This window comes from Bufo gargarizans, chromosome 2 (assembly GCF_014858855.1).
Source record: "Bufo gargarizans isolate SCDJY-AF-19 chromosome 2, ASM1485885v1, whole genome shotgun sequence".
NCBI lineage: Eukaryota > Metazoa > Chordata > Amphibia > Anura > Bufonidae > Bufo > Bufo gargarizans.
Genome location: NC_058081.1, coordinates 355783030 through 355798079, shown reverse-complemented (window position 1 = coordinate 355798079; position 15050 = coordinate 355783030). Strand labels below are relative to the sequence as shown.

At 41.4% G+C, this 15050-nt stretch overlaps 1 protein-coding gene across 3 annotated transcripts in view; it reads left to right on the top strand.

Moving 5' to 3' along the window:
* The window catches only part of ABLIM3 (actin binding LIM protein family member 3), a 247732-nt gene that overhangs the window by 187601 nt on the left and 45081 nt on the right, over positions 1-15050 (top strand). For all 3 annotated transcript variants that reach the window (XM_044280723.1, XM_044280722.1, XM_044280721.1), the window contains exons 5-8: positions 2408-2534; positions 7944-8037; positions 10222-10309; positions 13359-13417. In XM_044280723.1, coding sequence (XP_044136658.1) covers positions 2408-2534; positions 7944-8037; positions 10222-10309; positions 13359-13417 — 368 coding nt within the window. The remainder of the gene's footprint in view (positions 1-2407; positions 2535-7943; positions 8038-10221; positions 10310-13358; positions 13418-15050) is intronic.

Below are 15050 nucleotides of genomic sequence, written 5' to 3'. Positions count from 1 at the left end.
CCCCTTGTCAACTGATTTACTTATGTACTTAGTGAGTGGAGATACCTATTCCTTGAGAAGACCACAACTCTAGAAGACCACTTTTCAATATAATTGTGGGTGGTTGTTCTCTCAAAGGTTTCACTATATATATATATATATATAGTGATGTGCAAAAGTTTTGTGCTGCAAAGAAGAATGCTTTCAAGAATAGAAGTGTTAATAGTTTATTTTTATTATGTAACAAAATGTAAAGTGAATGAAGAAAGGAGAAATCTAAGATCACATCAATACTTGGAGCAAGCACCCTTTGCCTTCACACTTGCACACAGTTTTTAAAGGAACTTGTCAGGGAGGTTGTTCCAAACATCTTGGAGAACCACAGATACCACCTGTATCTGTGAATGTAGGATTGCTCAAATCTTTCTGTCTCTTCATATGATCCCAGACAGACTTGATGATACTGAGATCAGGATTCCTTGTTCTTCTTTACACTCAAGCTGGTTCTTAATAATATTAGCTTTATGTTTTAAGGCAAAGGGTGGTCACAGCAATAATGATTTACATAACTCTTTTTTTCATACACTTTGCATTTTGTTAATTGATAAAAACAAACTTTTAACACTTCTATTTTTAAAAGCATTCTTAGGCTACTTTCACTCTGGCGTTTTGGCTTTCTGTTTCTGAGATCCATTTCAGGGCTCCCACAAGCGGTCCAAAACGGATCAGTTTTGTCCTAATGTATTCTGAATAGAAAAGGATCTGCTCAGAATGCATCAGTTTGCCTCCGTTCAGTCACCATTCCGCTTTGGAGGCGGACACCAAAACGCTGCGTGCAGCGTTTTTCTGTCCGCGATGTGGTGCGAAGCAAGATGGATCTGTCCTGGCACACAATGTAAGTCAATGGGGACAGATCAGTTTTTTCTGACACAATAGAAAACGGATCCGTCCCCCGTTGACTTTCAGTGCTGTTCATGACAGATCCGTCATGGCTATAGAAGACATAATACAACCGGATCCGTTCATGACGGATGCATGCGGTTGTATTATGGTAATGAAAGCGTTTTTGCAGATCCATGACGGATCCGCAAAGAACGCCAATGTGAAAGTAGGCTTACTTGGCAGCATTTTTTCCATGCCTGCCTAAAAGTTTTGCACAGTACTGTACATATTTTTGCTGAAAGCCAACTTATAACTGAGAGCTAATAAACCAATGCAAAAAAAAATGCAGAATGTATTATTATTGTTACTTTCAGCTGTCATCCACTGTCATGTGTTTTTGGTCACTTTCACATGGGATGGAATAGATGTGACAGGTGACAAAAGTATCCATTTTTGTATCCACAATCTCAAGTTTTAAAACAATTCCAATAACAACAAATGAAAACAAAATGCATTATGGGACACAAAAGGCCAAAATCCCACTCAAATCAGTGAGATGTATTAATAACCCTTCTCTATACATTCTCTTGACCACAAAAAGCATGCGTAAAAATGTTTAAGACACTATAGTGGCATTAAAAAAAGTCGCAAATGATGGCACATGCCATATTTGCTCTATATTTGCGGCTTTTGCAGCTTCACAGCATTTTTCTAAAGAGACGGCTTAGCAAGAGAGGCTGAGACTGTTGCGGCCCGCCCGATTTATTATAACTTGTGCCAGAAACTGACATGAGTTACCGGCCCTGGTTGGCGCATCTTACTCCAGCGCACAGAGGATCAAGACTGGCATATGGGAATGCCAGTCTTGATAAATGTCCCCCGAAAACTTTGAACAGAAATCAGTTTCAGAGAGCAGAAGCTTCACAGGTAACCTGATCTCTGATGTTTTTGCATGACTGCTAGATACATGGAATTTCTCATTGCCTGGCTAGAATTGGAAAGAGAAAACCTCAGGGCATTCAGCCTTGAGAACATATTTGTCTTCTAGCGGAAGGGAGTGGAGAAACAACACTTCATATCCATGTCAGAGAGATTTGTGTTTCTGCAGGAGAAGCCGATCCCAAAAATATTGTGTGGCTCAATGAGCAATCGGTATCTGTACCTTCTGGAAAGCTACATTACTTCCATCTGGAAAACACATTCTGGCCAGAATACATGTTTCTTTTGCTGTGTGTATAGCTAGAATTCACTGTATTAATGCAGAGCAGATAAGCATTCATTTGAATCATTTGTTATCATACAGCGGTGTCACTTCGCTTTACAATTTGGGAGCAAGCAGTGAAAGGACAATACATCACTGTCAATGGTCTGCCAGTAGCCAAAAGCACATTTCTAAGGGATGGCTTTTCTAATGTTAATTATTAAAGCTTGCATGATAGTGTAGTTCAAGGTATGGTCATTAATCAACCCTAGTTTCTACTGTAAACCTAAGACACTATTGAGGGATGTTTTTGCATCACGATTTCATTTGCTTTTAAACATACAGATTGTGCCGGGTGTAAGGAAGAGATCAAACATGGCCAGTCACTACTGGCACTGGAGAAACAGTGGCACGTCAGCTGCTTCAAGTGTCAGACGTGTGGCATCATCCTGACCGGGGAGTATATCAGCAAGTGAGTAACGATCAGCGCGTGAAAGGAGAGACAGATGTTTTACAACCTCAGAACATCAAAAAGACCTATAAAATACATTTGTAAAAAGCCTGTTAACATATATTAAATCTGAGAAAAAAAACAGATGGGTTAAAGCCCGAAGCATCAAGCTGTAGAACTAAGAGATTCTGATGATGGCGTGACCAAGCCAGGTAGAATGTACATTTATTGATTTCCAAGCAAGTTCTTCATGACAAACCTGCATCTGACAGGAATCTGAAAAGGAAATGTTGTCATCAGACCCTCTTTTGTTCAGTCTCAGGGTTTGGGCCCATACATTCAAGAAATCAAGCTGGATATTATTTATATTTTACTGTTACCTTCAGAAATAGAATATGATATTTCAGTTTCTTGCATAGTTAAAAAAAATAATGAAGCATGGCTAGCTGTATACAACCCATTTGGACAGGCAGACAGTTATCCTAACCAAAGGTTAGTCATGTAGAAAAAGTATATTTTTCTCCAGATATGAAATATTCTTTGTCCGCCTAGATAAGAACAAGCGTAAAAATATACATGAGATAATTTCAAGATATATATTATGTATGTTTAAGACAGGAATGTGGCATACACATAAGATAAAGGTTGGCTGAAAATAAAATTTTCACCATTTTAGCCAACCATCATTTGAAAATGATACATGAACATGATGGCCAGCAGGAGACTAATAGCTTGGGTATTTATTACTTTTAAGGCTGAAGTTGCACATGGCATAATCACATTTTAGTTGAAATATCCCTTTCATCTGCCTGTCTGGTATGTTGATGATCGGATAGTTTATATGAATGATCCAACGTACAAGCGATTGGCCAGCTTTAGATAGAATAGTGCCCGCTGTATGGCAAGTTTCAGATTGGATAGCGCTCTGTTTATAGCCAACTTTAGATTGGGCAGTGCCCTATGTATGACTGGCTCTAAATTGTATAGTACCTTATGTTTTGCTGGCTTTAGAATGGAACCTGTCCTATGTATGGCTAGCTTTAGATTGGAAAGTGCCCTCGTATGATCGGTCAGTAACAGGTGATCCCTTGCCACTGTGCGCAAGGCCACTCTGTTGGCTTATATTTTTTTAATCATCCCCTTCATCCCCTTGCCAGTTTCGTCTGGTCTGTTGATGATCGGATAGTTTGTATGAATGATCTAACATACAAGTGAATGACCACATTCCAGGTGATACTTATCTTCTGTGTATGGCTGGCTTTAGATTGGATAGTGCCTGGTGTATGGCCAGCTTTAGATTGGATTGTACTCTATTTATGCCCGGGTTTGCATTGAATAGTGCCCTGTGTCTGGCTAGCTTTACATTGGAGATTGACCACTGTATGGCTGGCTTTAGATTGGATAGCATCCTGTGTAGGGTTAGCCTTAGATTCGATAGTGCCCGATGTATGCCTGCCATAAGATTGGAAAGTTACCAGTGTATGGTTGACTTTAAATTGCATAGTGCCCTGTGTATGGGTAGCTTTAGATTGAATAATTCCCTGTGTATGGCCAGTTTTAGAATCAATAGTGCCCTGTGTATGGTTAGCCTTTGATTGAATAATGCCCTGTGTATGGCCAGTTTTAGACTGGATAGTGCACTGGGTATAGCTGGCTTTAAACTGGATATTGCCCTATGTATACCCGGCTTTAGATTGGATAGTGTCCTGGGTATGGTTAGCCTTAGATTTGATCGTGCCCGATGTATGCCCGCCATAAGATTGGAACGTTACCAGTGTATGGTTGACTTTAAATTGCATAGTGCCCTGTGTATGGGTAGCTTTAGATTGAATAATGCCCTGTGTATGGCCAGTTTTAGAATCAACAGTGCCCTGTGTATGGTTAGCCTTTGATTGAATAATACCCTGTGTATGGCCAGTTTTAGACTGGATAGTGCGCTGGGTATAGCCGGCTTTAAACTGGATAGTGCCCTATGTTTACCCTATTTAGATTGGATAGCGTCCTGGGTATGGCTAGCTTTAGATTTGATAGTGCCCGATGTTTTCCCCCCATAAGATTGGAACGTTACCAGTGTATGGTTGACTTTAAATTGCATAGTGCTCTGTGTATGGGTAGCTTTAGATTGAGATTGAATAATGCCCTGTGTATGGCCAGTTTTAGATTCGATAGTGCCCTGTGTATAGTTAGCCTGTGATTGAATAAATGCCCTATGTATGCACGGCTTTAGATTGGATAGTGCCCTTATTGGATTTTTTAAGAATAACACATAACAAGGATTTACTTGTTGAATACATAAGGTAACTGTAAAGTTCCCTTAAAATCAGTGTTTTATGGTGACCACTAGCATCCTATTCGCATATTGCACTTCACACGTTGAGAGTATATGCAGAAGCTTCTACTGAGGCCGTCTCCATCTTACTGTACCATACACTAAGAAAAACGTACAATCATAAGCTAATGTGACCGCCAATGGTAGCTGTCAGTCCATACTTCTTATTCTAGAAACTGGCACAAATACACTCATTGACAGCAAAAATAGCACACTAAGAAGAATTTGTTGGAATTAAATGAAACTTTCTATGTGTGACTATAATGATGATGTATACTGTATAAGTAATTATAATGTTAGAGTGACAGGATACATTTATTGGTGGAAAACTATACAATTGAAAGGAGGCTCTAGTACCCTGTTGTGCCTGGATGTAAATGAGGTATGATTAGAAATGGAGACATGCAGGTTCAGTATTGTATCCTGCAGCACATTTGCCCACAGATGTTGCAGTTCGGACTGTAAATCCTGCACACTTATAGGTTGTTAAAGCTGTCATCCCAGTTAGTGCCATAAATGTTTCATTGGCAATAAATCTGATGATCCGGCAGGCCAAGGAAATGTTGCAATCTGGCGGACATTCCTGAAAAACCCTTGCTGTTTGTGGGTGAGCATAAGGGTCCATTCACACCCCCACAACAGTGTGCTGTCCGTATCTTTTGCTGCCCCGTTGAGATAAATGCGTCCTCAGCCGTTCCGCAAAATTGCAGAACGGATGCGGACCCTTTTATGCGGACGTGTGAATGGACCCTTATCCTGCTGAAAAATGGCAGTTGAAAGCTCTGCCATGAGAGCCAATATATGTGGCCACAGGATGTTCTGCACATATCCCTGAGCTGCTAGGGTCCCTCGTATCACTACTAGGGGTGACCGACCGTCATATGCGATGACTCTCCAGATCATCACACAAGCAGCTGGGGCAATGTGTCACACAGTAGCAAAGGCAGGGTTGAATTACTCACTATGAGGCTTCCATACTCAAACCCCATTATTGTCAGATCTCAAACAGATCTTGGATTAATCTCTAAAAACAATATGGTTCTGGCCCATTGCAATCCAGGTTTCTTGTTCATTAAACCACTGCAAATGAAGGCAACAGTAGCTGGCTGTCAATGGCAAAACTTGTAATGACACCAAATGTCCTTCTCCTAAGTGCCTGGAGATGATCCAGGCAGAGATAGGGTGTGTAATGAAGGTGCCACCGGTGTCTGTATGGACATGTAATGAAACTGTGTGAACTGCTCTTGCTGCATGCTCTTGTCAGCATATCAAACAATCCATCTATTGATGGTCTGTTTGTGCCATTCGGAGCCTGTTCGCCATGTGTGCACACCCTAACATAACCACTGCGCCAAACACATACTAATAGCTAGGTCAGAATGGCTTAGAGGGCAGGCAATTCGTAAAAATGCTTCTCTAAGTCCAATGATGCACCTCCTCTGAAAGTCTGTCAACTGGGCAAAATGTCTTTGTGTGTCATAGAGGCATGTCTAGCAGTCAAGATCTCTCACTAAGAGGTACATTACCCAAAAGTAGCCTCTGGGAGCCTTTCATAGAGCAGCTGGGGGGAGCGTTTGTGACAAGACCCAGTGTATAATGAGACTACAACTGTAATCATTTACATATTTGCCTGAGACAAAACTACAGGCCGAGTTTTGCAGCACTCCGACATTTCTATGTGGGTGCGTTAAGTGTAGCTGAATGTACCACAGAAAGTCTGCACACAGTTACGGTACATAAAGGAGTCTTAAGCAGAGTCCAGCTTTTATTTTTGCCTGGAGGTACACTAAATGTAAATAGTGCCATATTACAGATCATGTGAAATGGGGTACAGTATTTGCATACATACATGAACCAATATGTACTTATTGTGCTCTACTATTTTAAGGGATTGTACAACCTATTTTAAAATCTTTCTAGACCCGCTAAATATCATAAAATAATAAAAATCACATACTCACCCGCGCTGCCACTGCTGTCTGTGTTTACAGGATGCATGGGTGATATAGCTGTATATGGCTCGTGACCATGTGTTCAGCTGACACCTATTGAGGGCACCTTTAGGATTGCATTGTCTGGATTGAACAATGTATAGAGTGTCAAGGTCAGTGATATCAAAAGAATGAAGATTACCGCAGTGTCAGCCCTGCTAGATTGCAGAACACTGCTGTAAAGGTGTAGGGGACCCTTTAAGTATCTGTGCTCGACAGAACTGCAATCAAATGTCATTATACAATCACTAATTTGAGAGAGCTGTCATGTTAATAACCCAGCCGTAATGAATATCTCAGATTAGAGTGTGACCGCAACCAGATTACCATATCTGTTTTCTCACAAATAAGTTTATCAACATATAATTTGAATGTGGCTCATCTGGTTTTCTAATAGTTAAAGGGGTTATCCCATAAATAATGTAAAAATTAAAATCAGACATCATATTGTCCATGGTATTACCTTCCTAACAAAGCTAGAACCAGCCCTGTACCTCACATGGATCCAGAGATCTCCTCATTCATTGCTCTGCTAGATTTATAGCCAGCTGACAGCTCAGGGGGAGTGTCTTTTCTTCTGCATCTAAGGGGGCGTGTCCATGCTCTCCCTATCACAGCTCAGGGGGTGTGTCCATGCTCTCCCTATCACAGCTCAGGAAGCAGCTGAAGGATGAAACTGAGCATGTGCGGCCATCTCAGTGAGCAGGACAAAGAAATAAGAAAAAAACAGCAGGTGACGCTATACGGATACATTTTATTGAATAAATCAGTGGCTAAACAAAATGTTTAATTACATGCAATTAGAAAAGTATTTACAGGTGCTGGCTTAAAAACTAGAATATTTTTCATGAGACAACCGCTTTAATATGCCAGTATGTTATTCATCTTAACAGGATCATTGGCAAATGCAGTAACTAATAAAAGATCACCTCGATGCTAGTATTGTACTGTGTGCAGCATTGGTTCTGGATGCAGAGTGTGCTTAAGAAGAAAAGGGCACACAGAATTGTCCCCTTTAGCAATGTTACCAGATGTCAAGCTGCCCCTAGTTGTGTGTCCCCTAGTCGCAATTAGACCTTTTCTACCATATACTGCTTCCTTGTCTTGCAGAGACGGCGTGCCTTACTGTGAGTCCGATTACCACGCTCAGTTTGGGATTAAATGTGAAACTTGCAACAAATACATCAGCGGCAGAGTCCTGGAGGTATGAGAGTTATGACAGGCCAAAGCCGAGCCACTTAGTGTAGCTTTAAGAGTCTACAGTAACTGATCCTGACGTGTAATGAGCACTTGTCCAGTGTGTGCTGGATGAAATGTCATCCTTGGGCTTCACAATGATATGCAGCCATCAGTAGGTGGCCATTCACTTCACTGCCAAAAGGCATGTGGCCTTGTTTTGATTGACACTCTTGTCCACCAGAAATTAAAATCTTCGCCAAGCCCTCTTTCACTTTGCAGTTGTTTCTATTACCAGACTTCTTTTTAATTATAAGATAATTACGGCATGTCCTGGTCTACAATGACTGATCTAGGTGGGACTTGTCTGTGTTCCCACAATAATCATTAAAGGAGTAGCAATCAGATAAGACAGCAATGTCTGATCTCTGAGGGCTTAACCACTGGGAACCCTACTGAGACCATTTTGGCCTTTTTACAGATTGTAGTTGGATTCAGTTACAGTGTTAGAGGGGTTATCTTGGAAAAGATAATGATGACTTATCCTCAGAATAGATCATCATTATCTCATCAGCAGTGTCTATTGTTGAGCAAATGAAAGTCCAGGAAAAATTCAATTTGATGCAAAGCCAAATTTCCTCATGCTTCATGGTAGCGAATCGATTTTTCTGAATGGCGGTAAAAAAAAAAAAAAAAACATACTTACCACCTCTGTTTAAGTGCGAAGAAGTGGCCGCCACCATCGTGATTGAAGATCTTGCATGAAATCGCGTGCACAGGCAACGCGAGATGTCACGCTAGATCTTCATACAAGATGCTAGCGGCCAGCTTTTCACACTCAAACAGAATGAGAAGTATGATTTATTTATTTTATTTTACACTGTATTATTGCCAAGATCAGAGTCCGCGATTAGCTATGAATGCGGCATCTGGGGGTTACAATGACAGGGGGCGGCGCAATTGCCGCTCCCTGTCATTGCACCCACTACTTGCGCTTTTTTGTAAAATTCGGGCAAAGCAGCCAAATCGAGTTTTTCAATACTCCGCTCAACACTAGCGGGGTCCAAGTCCCGGATATCCACCGATCAGCCTCTACAGTTAATCACTATACTCAGGGAGGCTCTAGTGAGCGATGCAGGTTCCCAGCAGCTTTCCAAGGACAGCGCCGTACATTGTACGTATAGTGGCAGTGCTTGGTACTGCAGCTCAGCCCCTTTGAGTTGAATATGTCTGAGCTGCAACTAGGCCGTGTGACCAATGTACAGTGATGTCACTGGCCTAAAGGCCTTGAAGAGGCTGCAACGCTCAAGGCCTCTGCTAACAGCTGAACTGCAGGGGTTCCAGGTGTCGCAACCCCCGCAGATCTGAGGTTAAGTTATAAATATATTTTCCTGTATAACCCCTTTAATTTGTGCTTTTAGGATGTAGTTTTTAACACCAAATTGTATGTAAATTAGCTCATGTTATCTAAACCAGAGACTCCACCAAAAGGGATTGCTGTTTCAGGGTTCTTGTCTCTCATCAGTATAGAGCAGGGTACTAGTTTGCTGGATGAAATTGACTGACATGAACTACTAGAGGTACCTTTACACGGGACAATTCAGCAGGCAATTATTGAGAAGAAGGCGTTCCTTCCCAGCAAGCCCCTGCTCGTTAGTGAAGGAGACCACAGCATTTACATTCAGTGATCTCCTCCACCGTATGGGGAGGAGTGATCACTAATGCCATCACTTGTTCCCATACAGACTCATTGTTTCTTGGCAGCAGAGGATGTTTAGACCCCACAATGTGGTGCTGGCAAACGACAATTTAGGTGTCCGCATGAAAGATGTGACTACATAATGAATGAGCATTTTGCTCATTCATCTGGTAATCAGCGGCACCTTCAGACCGCCAGATAATGGCTAATTAGCGTTACTAGGAACACTTGTTAGCGGTCATCTGACCCAAAAATTAGCTTATGTAAAGTGGCCTTAAGGCATCACATCCAACCAACCAGTATGCTGTTTTGTAATGATTATGGGAATAACCCGAAACATGTTACCACAGATGGGTCACTCTTCCTTTTGGAGGAGTCTCAGGCTTGGCTGGCATGAACTAATTGGCATATTTTTTTCCCATTGAACATTGCGTGAAAAATAAGTCTCCATACACCTGCAGGGTCTCTTCAATAAAAACTGATAAAATTAATTTGGTATCTTTTATTCTTTAGGCAGGTGGCAAGCATTATCACCCCACATGTGCCCGGTGTGTACGATGCCAGCAAATGTTTTCAGAAGGGGAAGAAATGTACCTGACAGGTAAGGCGTTGTTAAACTCAGCCATTGATTAATATTGGCTTTAAATACATGTTCCAGTATGTTTGTAATAAATCTCCATAAATTTTTTCCTGATTTAGGCCTATTAGCGCAATACATTAGCCAGATACATGAATAGATGATTTTCACAGCATTAATTACCCCTGATACCTCATTATGTACACGGTCATCTGCAGAGAGAACGTGGGCGGCCTCCTCGGCATCGGCACACAGGGACATTTCCCTGTTTGTTCTATGGCCAGTGTGTCCCTGAATAGAGCTCTACAGCAAAATAACGTCACCTCTGAGTAATGGAAAAACTATGGGAGTGCTGCAACTACAGTGCGGCCCCCATGTTTTCAGCTACAGCTGCAAGTGACCTTGTGCTCTTTGCAAAAAAATGTGGCTTTTGGATTTTCTGCATTGGTCACTTGGACACAAGAGGACAGTTTTACCACAGCCCATGAGCAACGCTATGGAGCTTGAGCCATTAAGGAAAAGTGGTGATGAAAAAATGCTGTGGTGTAAATTTTATGAAAATAATTTGCACAATAAAAATGTAAATGATAATGGTGAATACATTAACCAGGGGTTACTAGATTGAAAAAATTGAAAAATTGCATTGACATAAGTATTTAGACACTTTTGGTAGCGATTACCGACTCCAGTCTTCTTAGGTATAATGCCACAAGGTTTGCACACCTAGATTTGGGGATTTTCTGCCATTCCTTTCTGCAGATCCTCTGAAGCTCGGGTAGGATGGTAGAGATGTTCAATTGGGTTTAAGTCAGGGCTCTGGCTGGCCCACTCAAGGACATTCACACAGATATCCCTAAGCCACTCCTGTGTTGTTTTGGCTATGTGCTTAGGGTCATTGTCTTGTTGGATGGGGTTTTCATTAAGAATATCTCTGTACTTTGCTCCACTTAGCTTTTCCCTCAACTCTGACCGGTCTCCCTTCCCAGCTGCTGAAAAACACCCCCACAGCATGATACTGCCACCGCCATGCTTCATTGTAGGGATGGTATTGGGCAGTGCCTGATTTCCTCCAAACATTAGGCCAAAAAGTTAAATCTTGGTTTAATCAGACCAGAGAATATTGTTTCTCACAGTCTGAGAGTCCATTAGGTGCTTTAAAAAAAAATCATGTGTCTTTTACGGAGGAGATGCTTCTTTCTGGCCACTCTGCTATAAAGCCCAGATTGGTGGAATGCTTCATTGATGCTTGACCTTCTGGATTTTTCTTCCATCTGCACGTAGGATCTTTGGAGCTCGGCCATAGAGACCATTGGGTTCTTGGTCACCACCCTTACTTAGTTTGGTGGGGCAGTCAGCTCTAGGAAGATTCCTGGTTGTTCCAAACTTCCAGTAAAAAATAATTCTGGGGGCCCAAAGTACAGCTACATTAAAATATTACCTACTTACAGGGCAGTAGCAGCAGCAAGATGCTACAAGGTAACTGATTATTGGGTCCCTGCAGCAGCTTCAACTGGGCAGGTCCCTGAGGAAAGAGGATACTGTCTGGCATACCTCTGACATCTCAGCCAACCGATGCTTCTGTAACAAACTGGGTAGTCTTGGGGCTGACCTTGCTTGGGGGCCCACTGGGGGATTCACCTGTTCCTCTGTGAGCCAGTCTGAACCTGCTCTGATATGCATTGTTAGATGTGAGATCTTATATAGATATAGGGTTGGCTTAATAAATAATGTCCAGTCAACTAAATCTACGACAGGTGAACTCCAATCAAGGTACAGAAACATCTCAAAGATTATCATGAGAAATGTGAGGCCACTAGATTTACATTTCAAGTGTCATAGCAAAGGGTCTTAATACTCATGTCCATATGAAATTTCAGCTTTTTATTTTAGTGAATTAGCAAAAATTTGTAATATTACGTTTTCCATTTCTCGTTATGGGGTATTGAGTGGAAAATTTAATTAGCACAAGCTCGCAATATAACAAAATGTGAAAAAAATGAAAGGGTCTGAAGACTTTCCAAATGCACTGTATATATATATATATATAGAGAGAGAGAGAGAGAGAGAGATGACATAGAGCCCACAATAAGGCATGGTACTGAGATGGCTGCATACCCCTCTGCGCTAGTGATCGGTGGTTGTCCCTGCTTCTGGAGTCCTCTCTATGACCTGTTAAAATCTATAATATTGTGCACAAAGGTGCACATTCCCTTTAACGGCAGACCTCGTGTTCAGCAATATATTTCAGATTACATCACCTCACATAATTTCCCAGCCCTAGCTCTCATTGGAAGAGGTATCTTTGGCGCCCTCTTCTGGTCCTCATTGAATTCAATGATGTCGTATTATTTGGAATATTGTGCTGTAAAGTTTAATTTCTCACTTTTGCTTGCCCAGTTTAGCATTTTGTTACATAAATTCATACGCTAAATGCATTTAAGAATGCATTCTTTAAGAACTGCTGATAACGCCAACGTAATGAGCTATTGTCCTAAAAGTGGCCATAACATGTGTTATAGCGCTCTAGTCTGAAAGCTGCTCTAGTCTATAAATCTGCTTATCATTCAGAATTCCCTATACTCTGGCGTGGGTTGGTCACCTTTGGCTGCACCCCACATTCCCTCCATCTGCTGGCTGTGATGTATGCCAGATTTCTATTAACTCTGCTTTCATATTTGTAAAACCTACTGCAGCACCTTTTACTGTACGGCAGTTGCAGTGCACCGTATTCCCTCAGTGCTTTGTAGAAATGTAAATCCCCATCTTGCCTTGAGTGCCAGAAGAACAAAGAATTCAGGCAGAGCTATTATCAAGGATTCCCAAGAGAGCCTCAGTCATGCTGAAGGTGACCTTCAAATACTGCTGTGTGTACCGAATATCCCATTAAGTACCAGTGATCTGTGGAAATGTGTTTTCAGTGTGTGGATCAAGGATAGAGCGGAGAGCAGCGTCTGATTGTACGTTCATTTGCTGTCATCTCATTTCTTAGATGTTCTTTTTTTTAACCTTTTAATAAATGACTTTTAATTATGTGGCGTTATTCCTATTAAGTAGCAATCTCTGGTTTCTCTAGGCTCTGAAGTGTGGCATCCAATATGTAAGCAAGCAGCCCGTGCAGAGAAGAAGCTAAAAGTGAGTGGACTATATACTGGCAAAATTGAAAATGTTCACTTTTTTAAGGCGACAAATATTTGACTAATTATGACCTTTTTAGTAAAAAAAAAAAAAAAAAAGATAAAAAGACATTTACATTGTTTTGTTCGTTACTGTTATTTCTTCAACCACCCAGGTCTAGACTTAATATGCTAAAGCCTATGCCTATGAGTAACTCACAGCCAGACCTCTCCCTTTAGGTACCCATACGCTTTCAACGCCTTCAACACTTTCATTCAACTGACAGCTATTCTTCCCAAACTCCCCATACACATAAATGGCTTGACCTAGTGGGCTTTTCACGGGAAGAGAGGAGTAAGAGGTGACATGTGGCAGTTTATATCTTGGAAGACATCCCTACACCCATTAGGTGATTGTCCGATCACAGCAAAATTCCAGGTTCAACCTACATTTGTTGAATGTCTGCAAATGCCCATTGGACCTTTAAGAACAAAGGGATTGGGCAAGTTGAAATCCAAACTGACGAATCCCTCTCTGTCCTGCCATCTGCCATTGGGGGGCAGTTGATAGGCCCACATCACATTAGGTGATTGGATGTTCCTTTTAAAATCAACCGGTTTGCCCCAGATTCATGTAGTTTGTATGTTCAGCTTAAACCCATACATATTTAGTCTAAACACTAGCCTGAGGATGTGAGAAACTGAAGTCTTCCTGAAATGAAGACAGCAAATTATTTTCTACGGGTTTTGATTAACACCACGGCTAAGAATTTATCAACATGATCAGAATCCAAAACAGGGGCAATAGGGGCATGCAATTTTTGAATAAGGGCCAAAAATGCACTCATTCTCACTTCTCTAAAGCAAGCTGCCAGGGAAAAGTAATATAACACAGGCCATTCCAACAAATTGATGGCTATGTTGTCTCTATGCTCTGGCTAATATATGGGGGGACTTATCCTTCAAGATATCCATTAATAAGGCAAGGGAATTAATTGGAACAAAAACTGTAAAGGTCATTAGTGTATGATCTGTGAGATCGCATGTCTGGCACCACCATCAGTCTGAAGAATGACGAAGTCCCCTCCATATGAATGTAGCTGTGTCTAGTACTAGTACAGTCCAGTTCACTTAATGGACCAAGTTACAGTTCCAGACATGGTCGCTCTTGGATGTCACTGTGTCCAACTGCAAAATTTACATGACAAAATATTACCTCGTGGGAGTGTTGGAGTTGGAAGTTCACAGACTGTTCAATAAGAGGCCATAGTTCATAAAAAAATAGTTAAAAAATCTTTTCAATGAGATGTGAAAATGTTCTGTGTTTAGACTCTCTTCACTGACTCTTTCCATACTTTCACACAGTTTATATGTCCTGCTTGTGTCCTGTTTCTCTAAACTGACTATAGACAGCAATTTCTGCCGTGCAACAGAACTGAAGAGGTGCATTTATTTCAGCAAAGTCAGAAACAGGAAGGAAGCGTATAGTGAAACCCTATAGACGTGTACAATAGAAACATTACCCTCTCAGTATTAACTGCACATATAAGCAGATTGTAGGATGACACAACAAAACAGGATGGGAAGAAGGACAGTGATGAAGGACGCTTTCTGGCCTTGGAGGCTCTATTTTCTGCTGCAGCACTATTGGT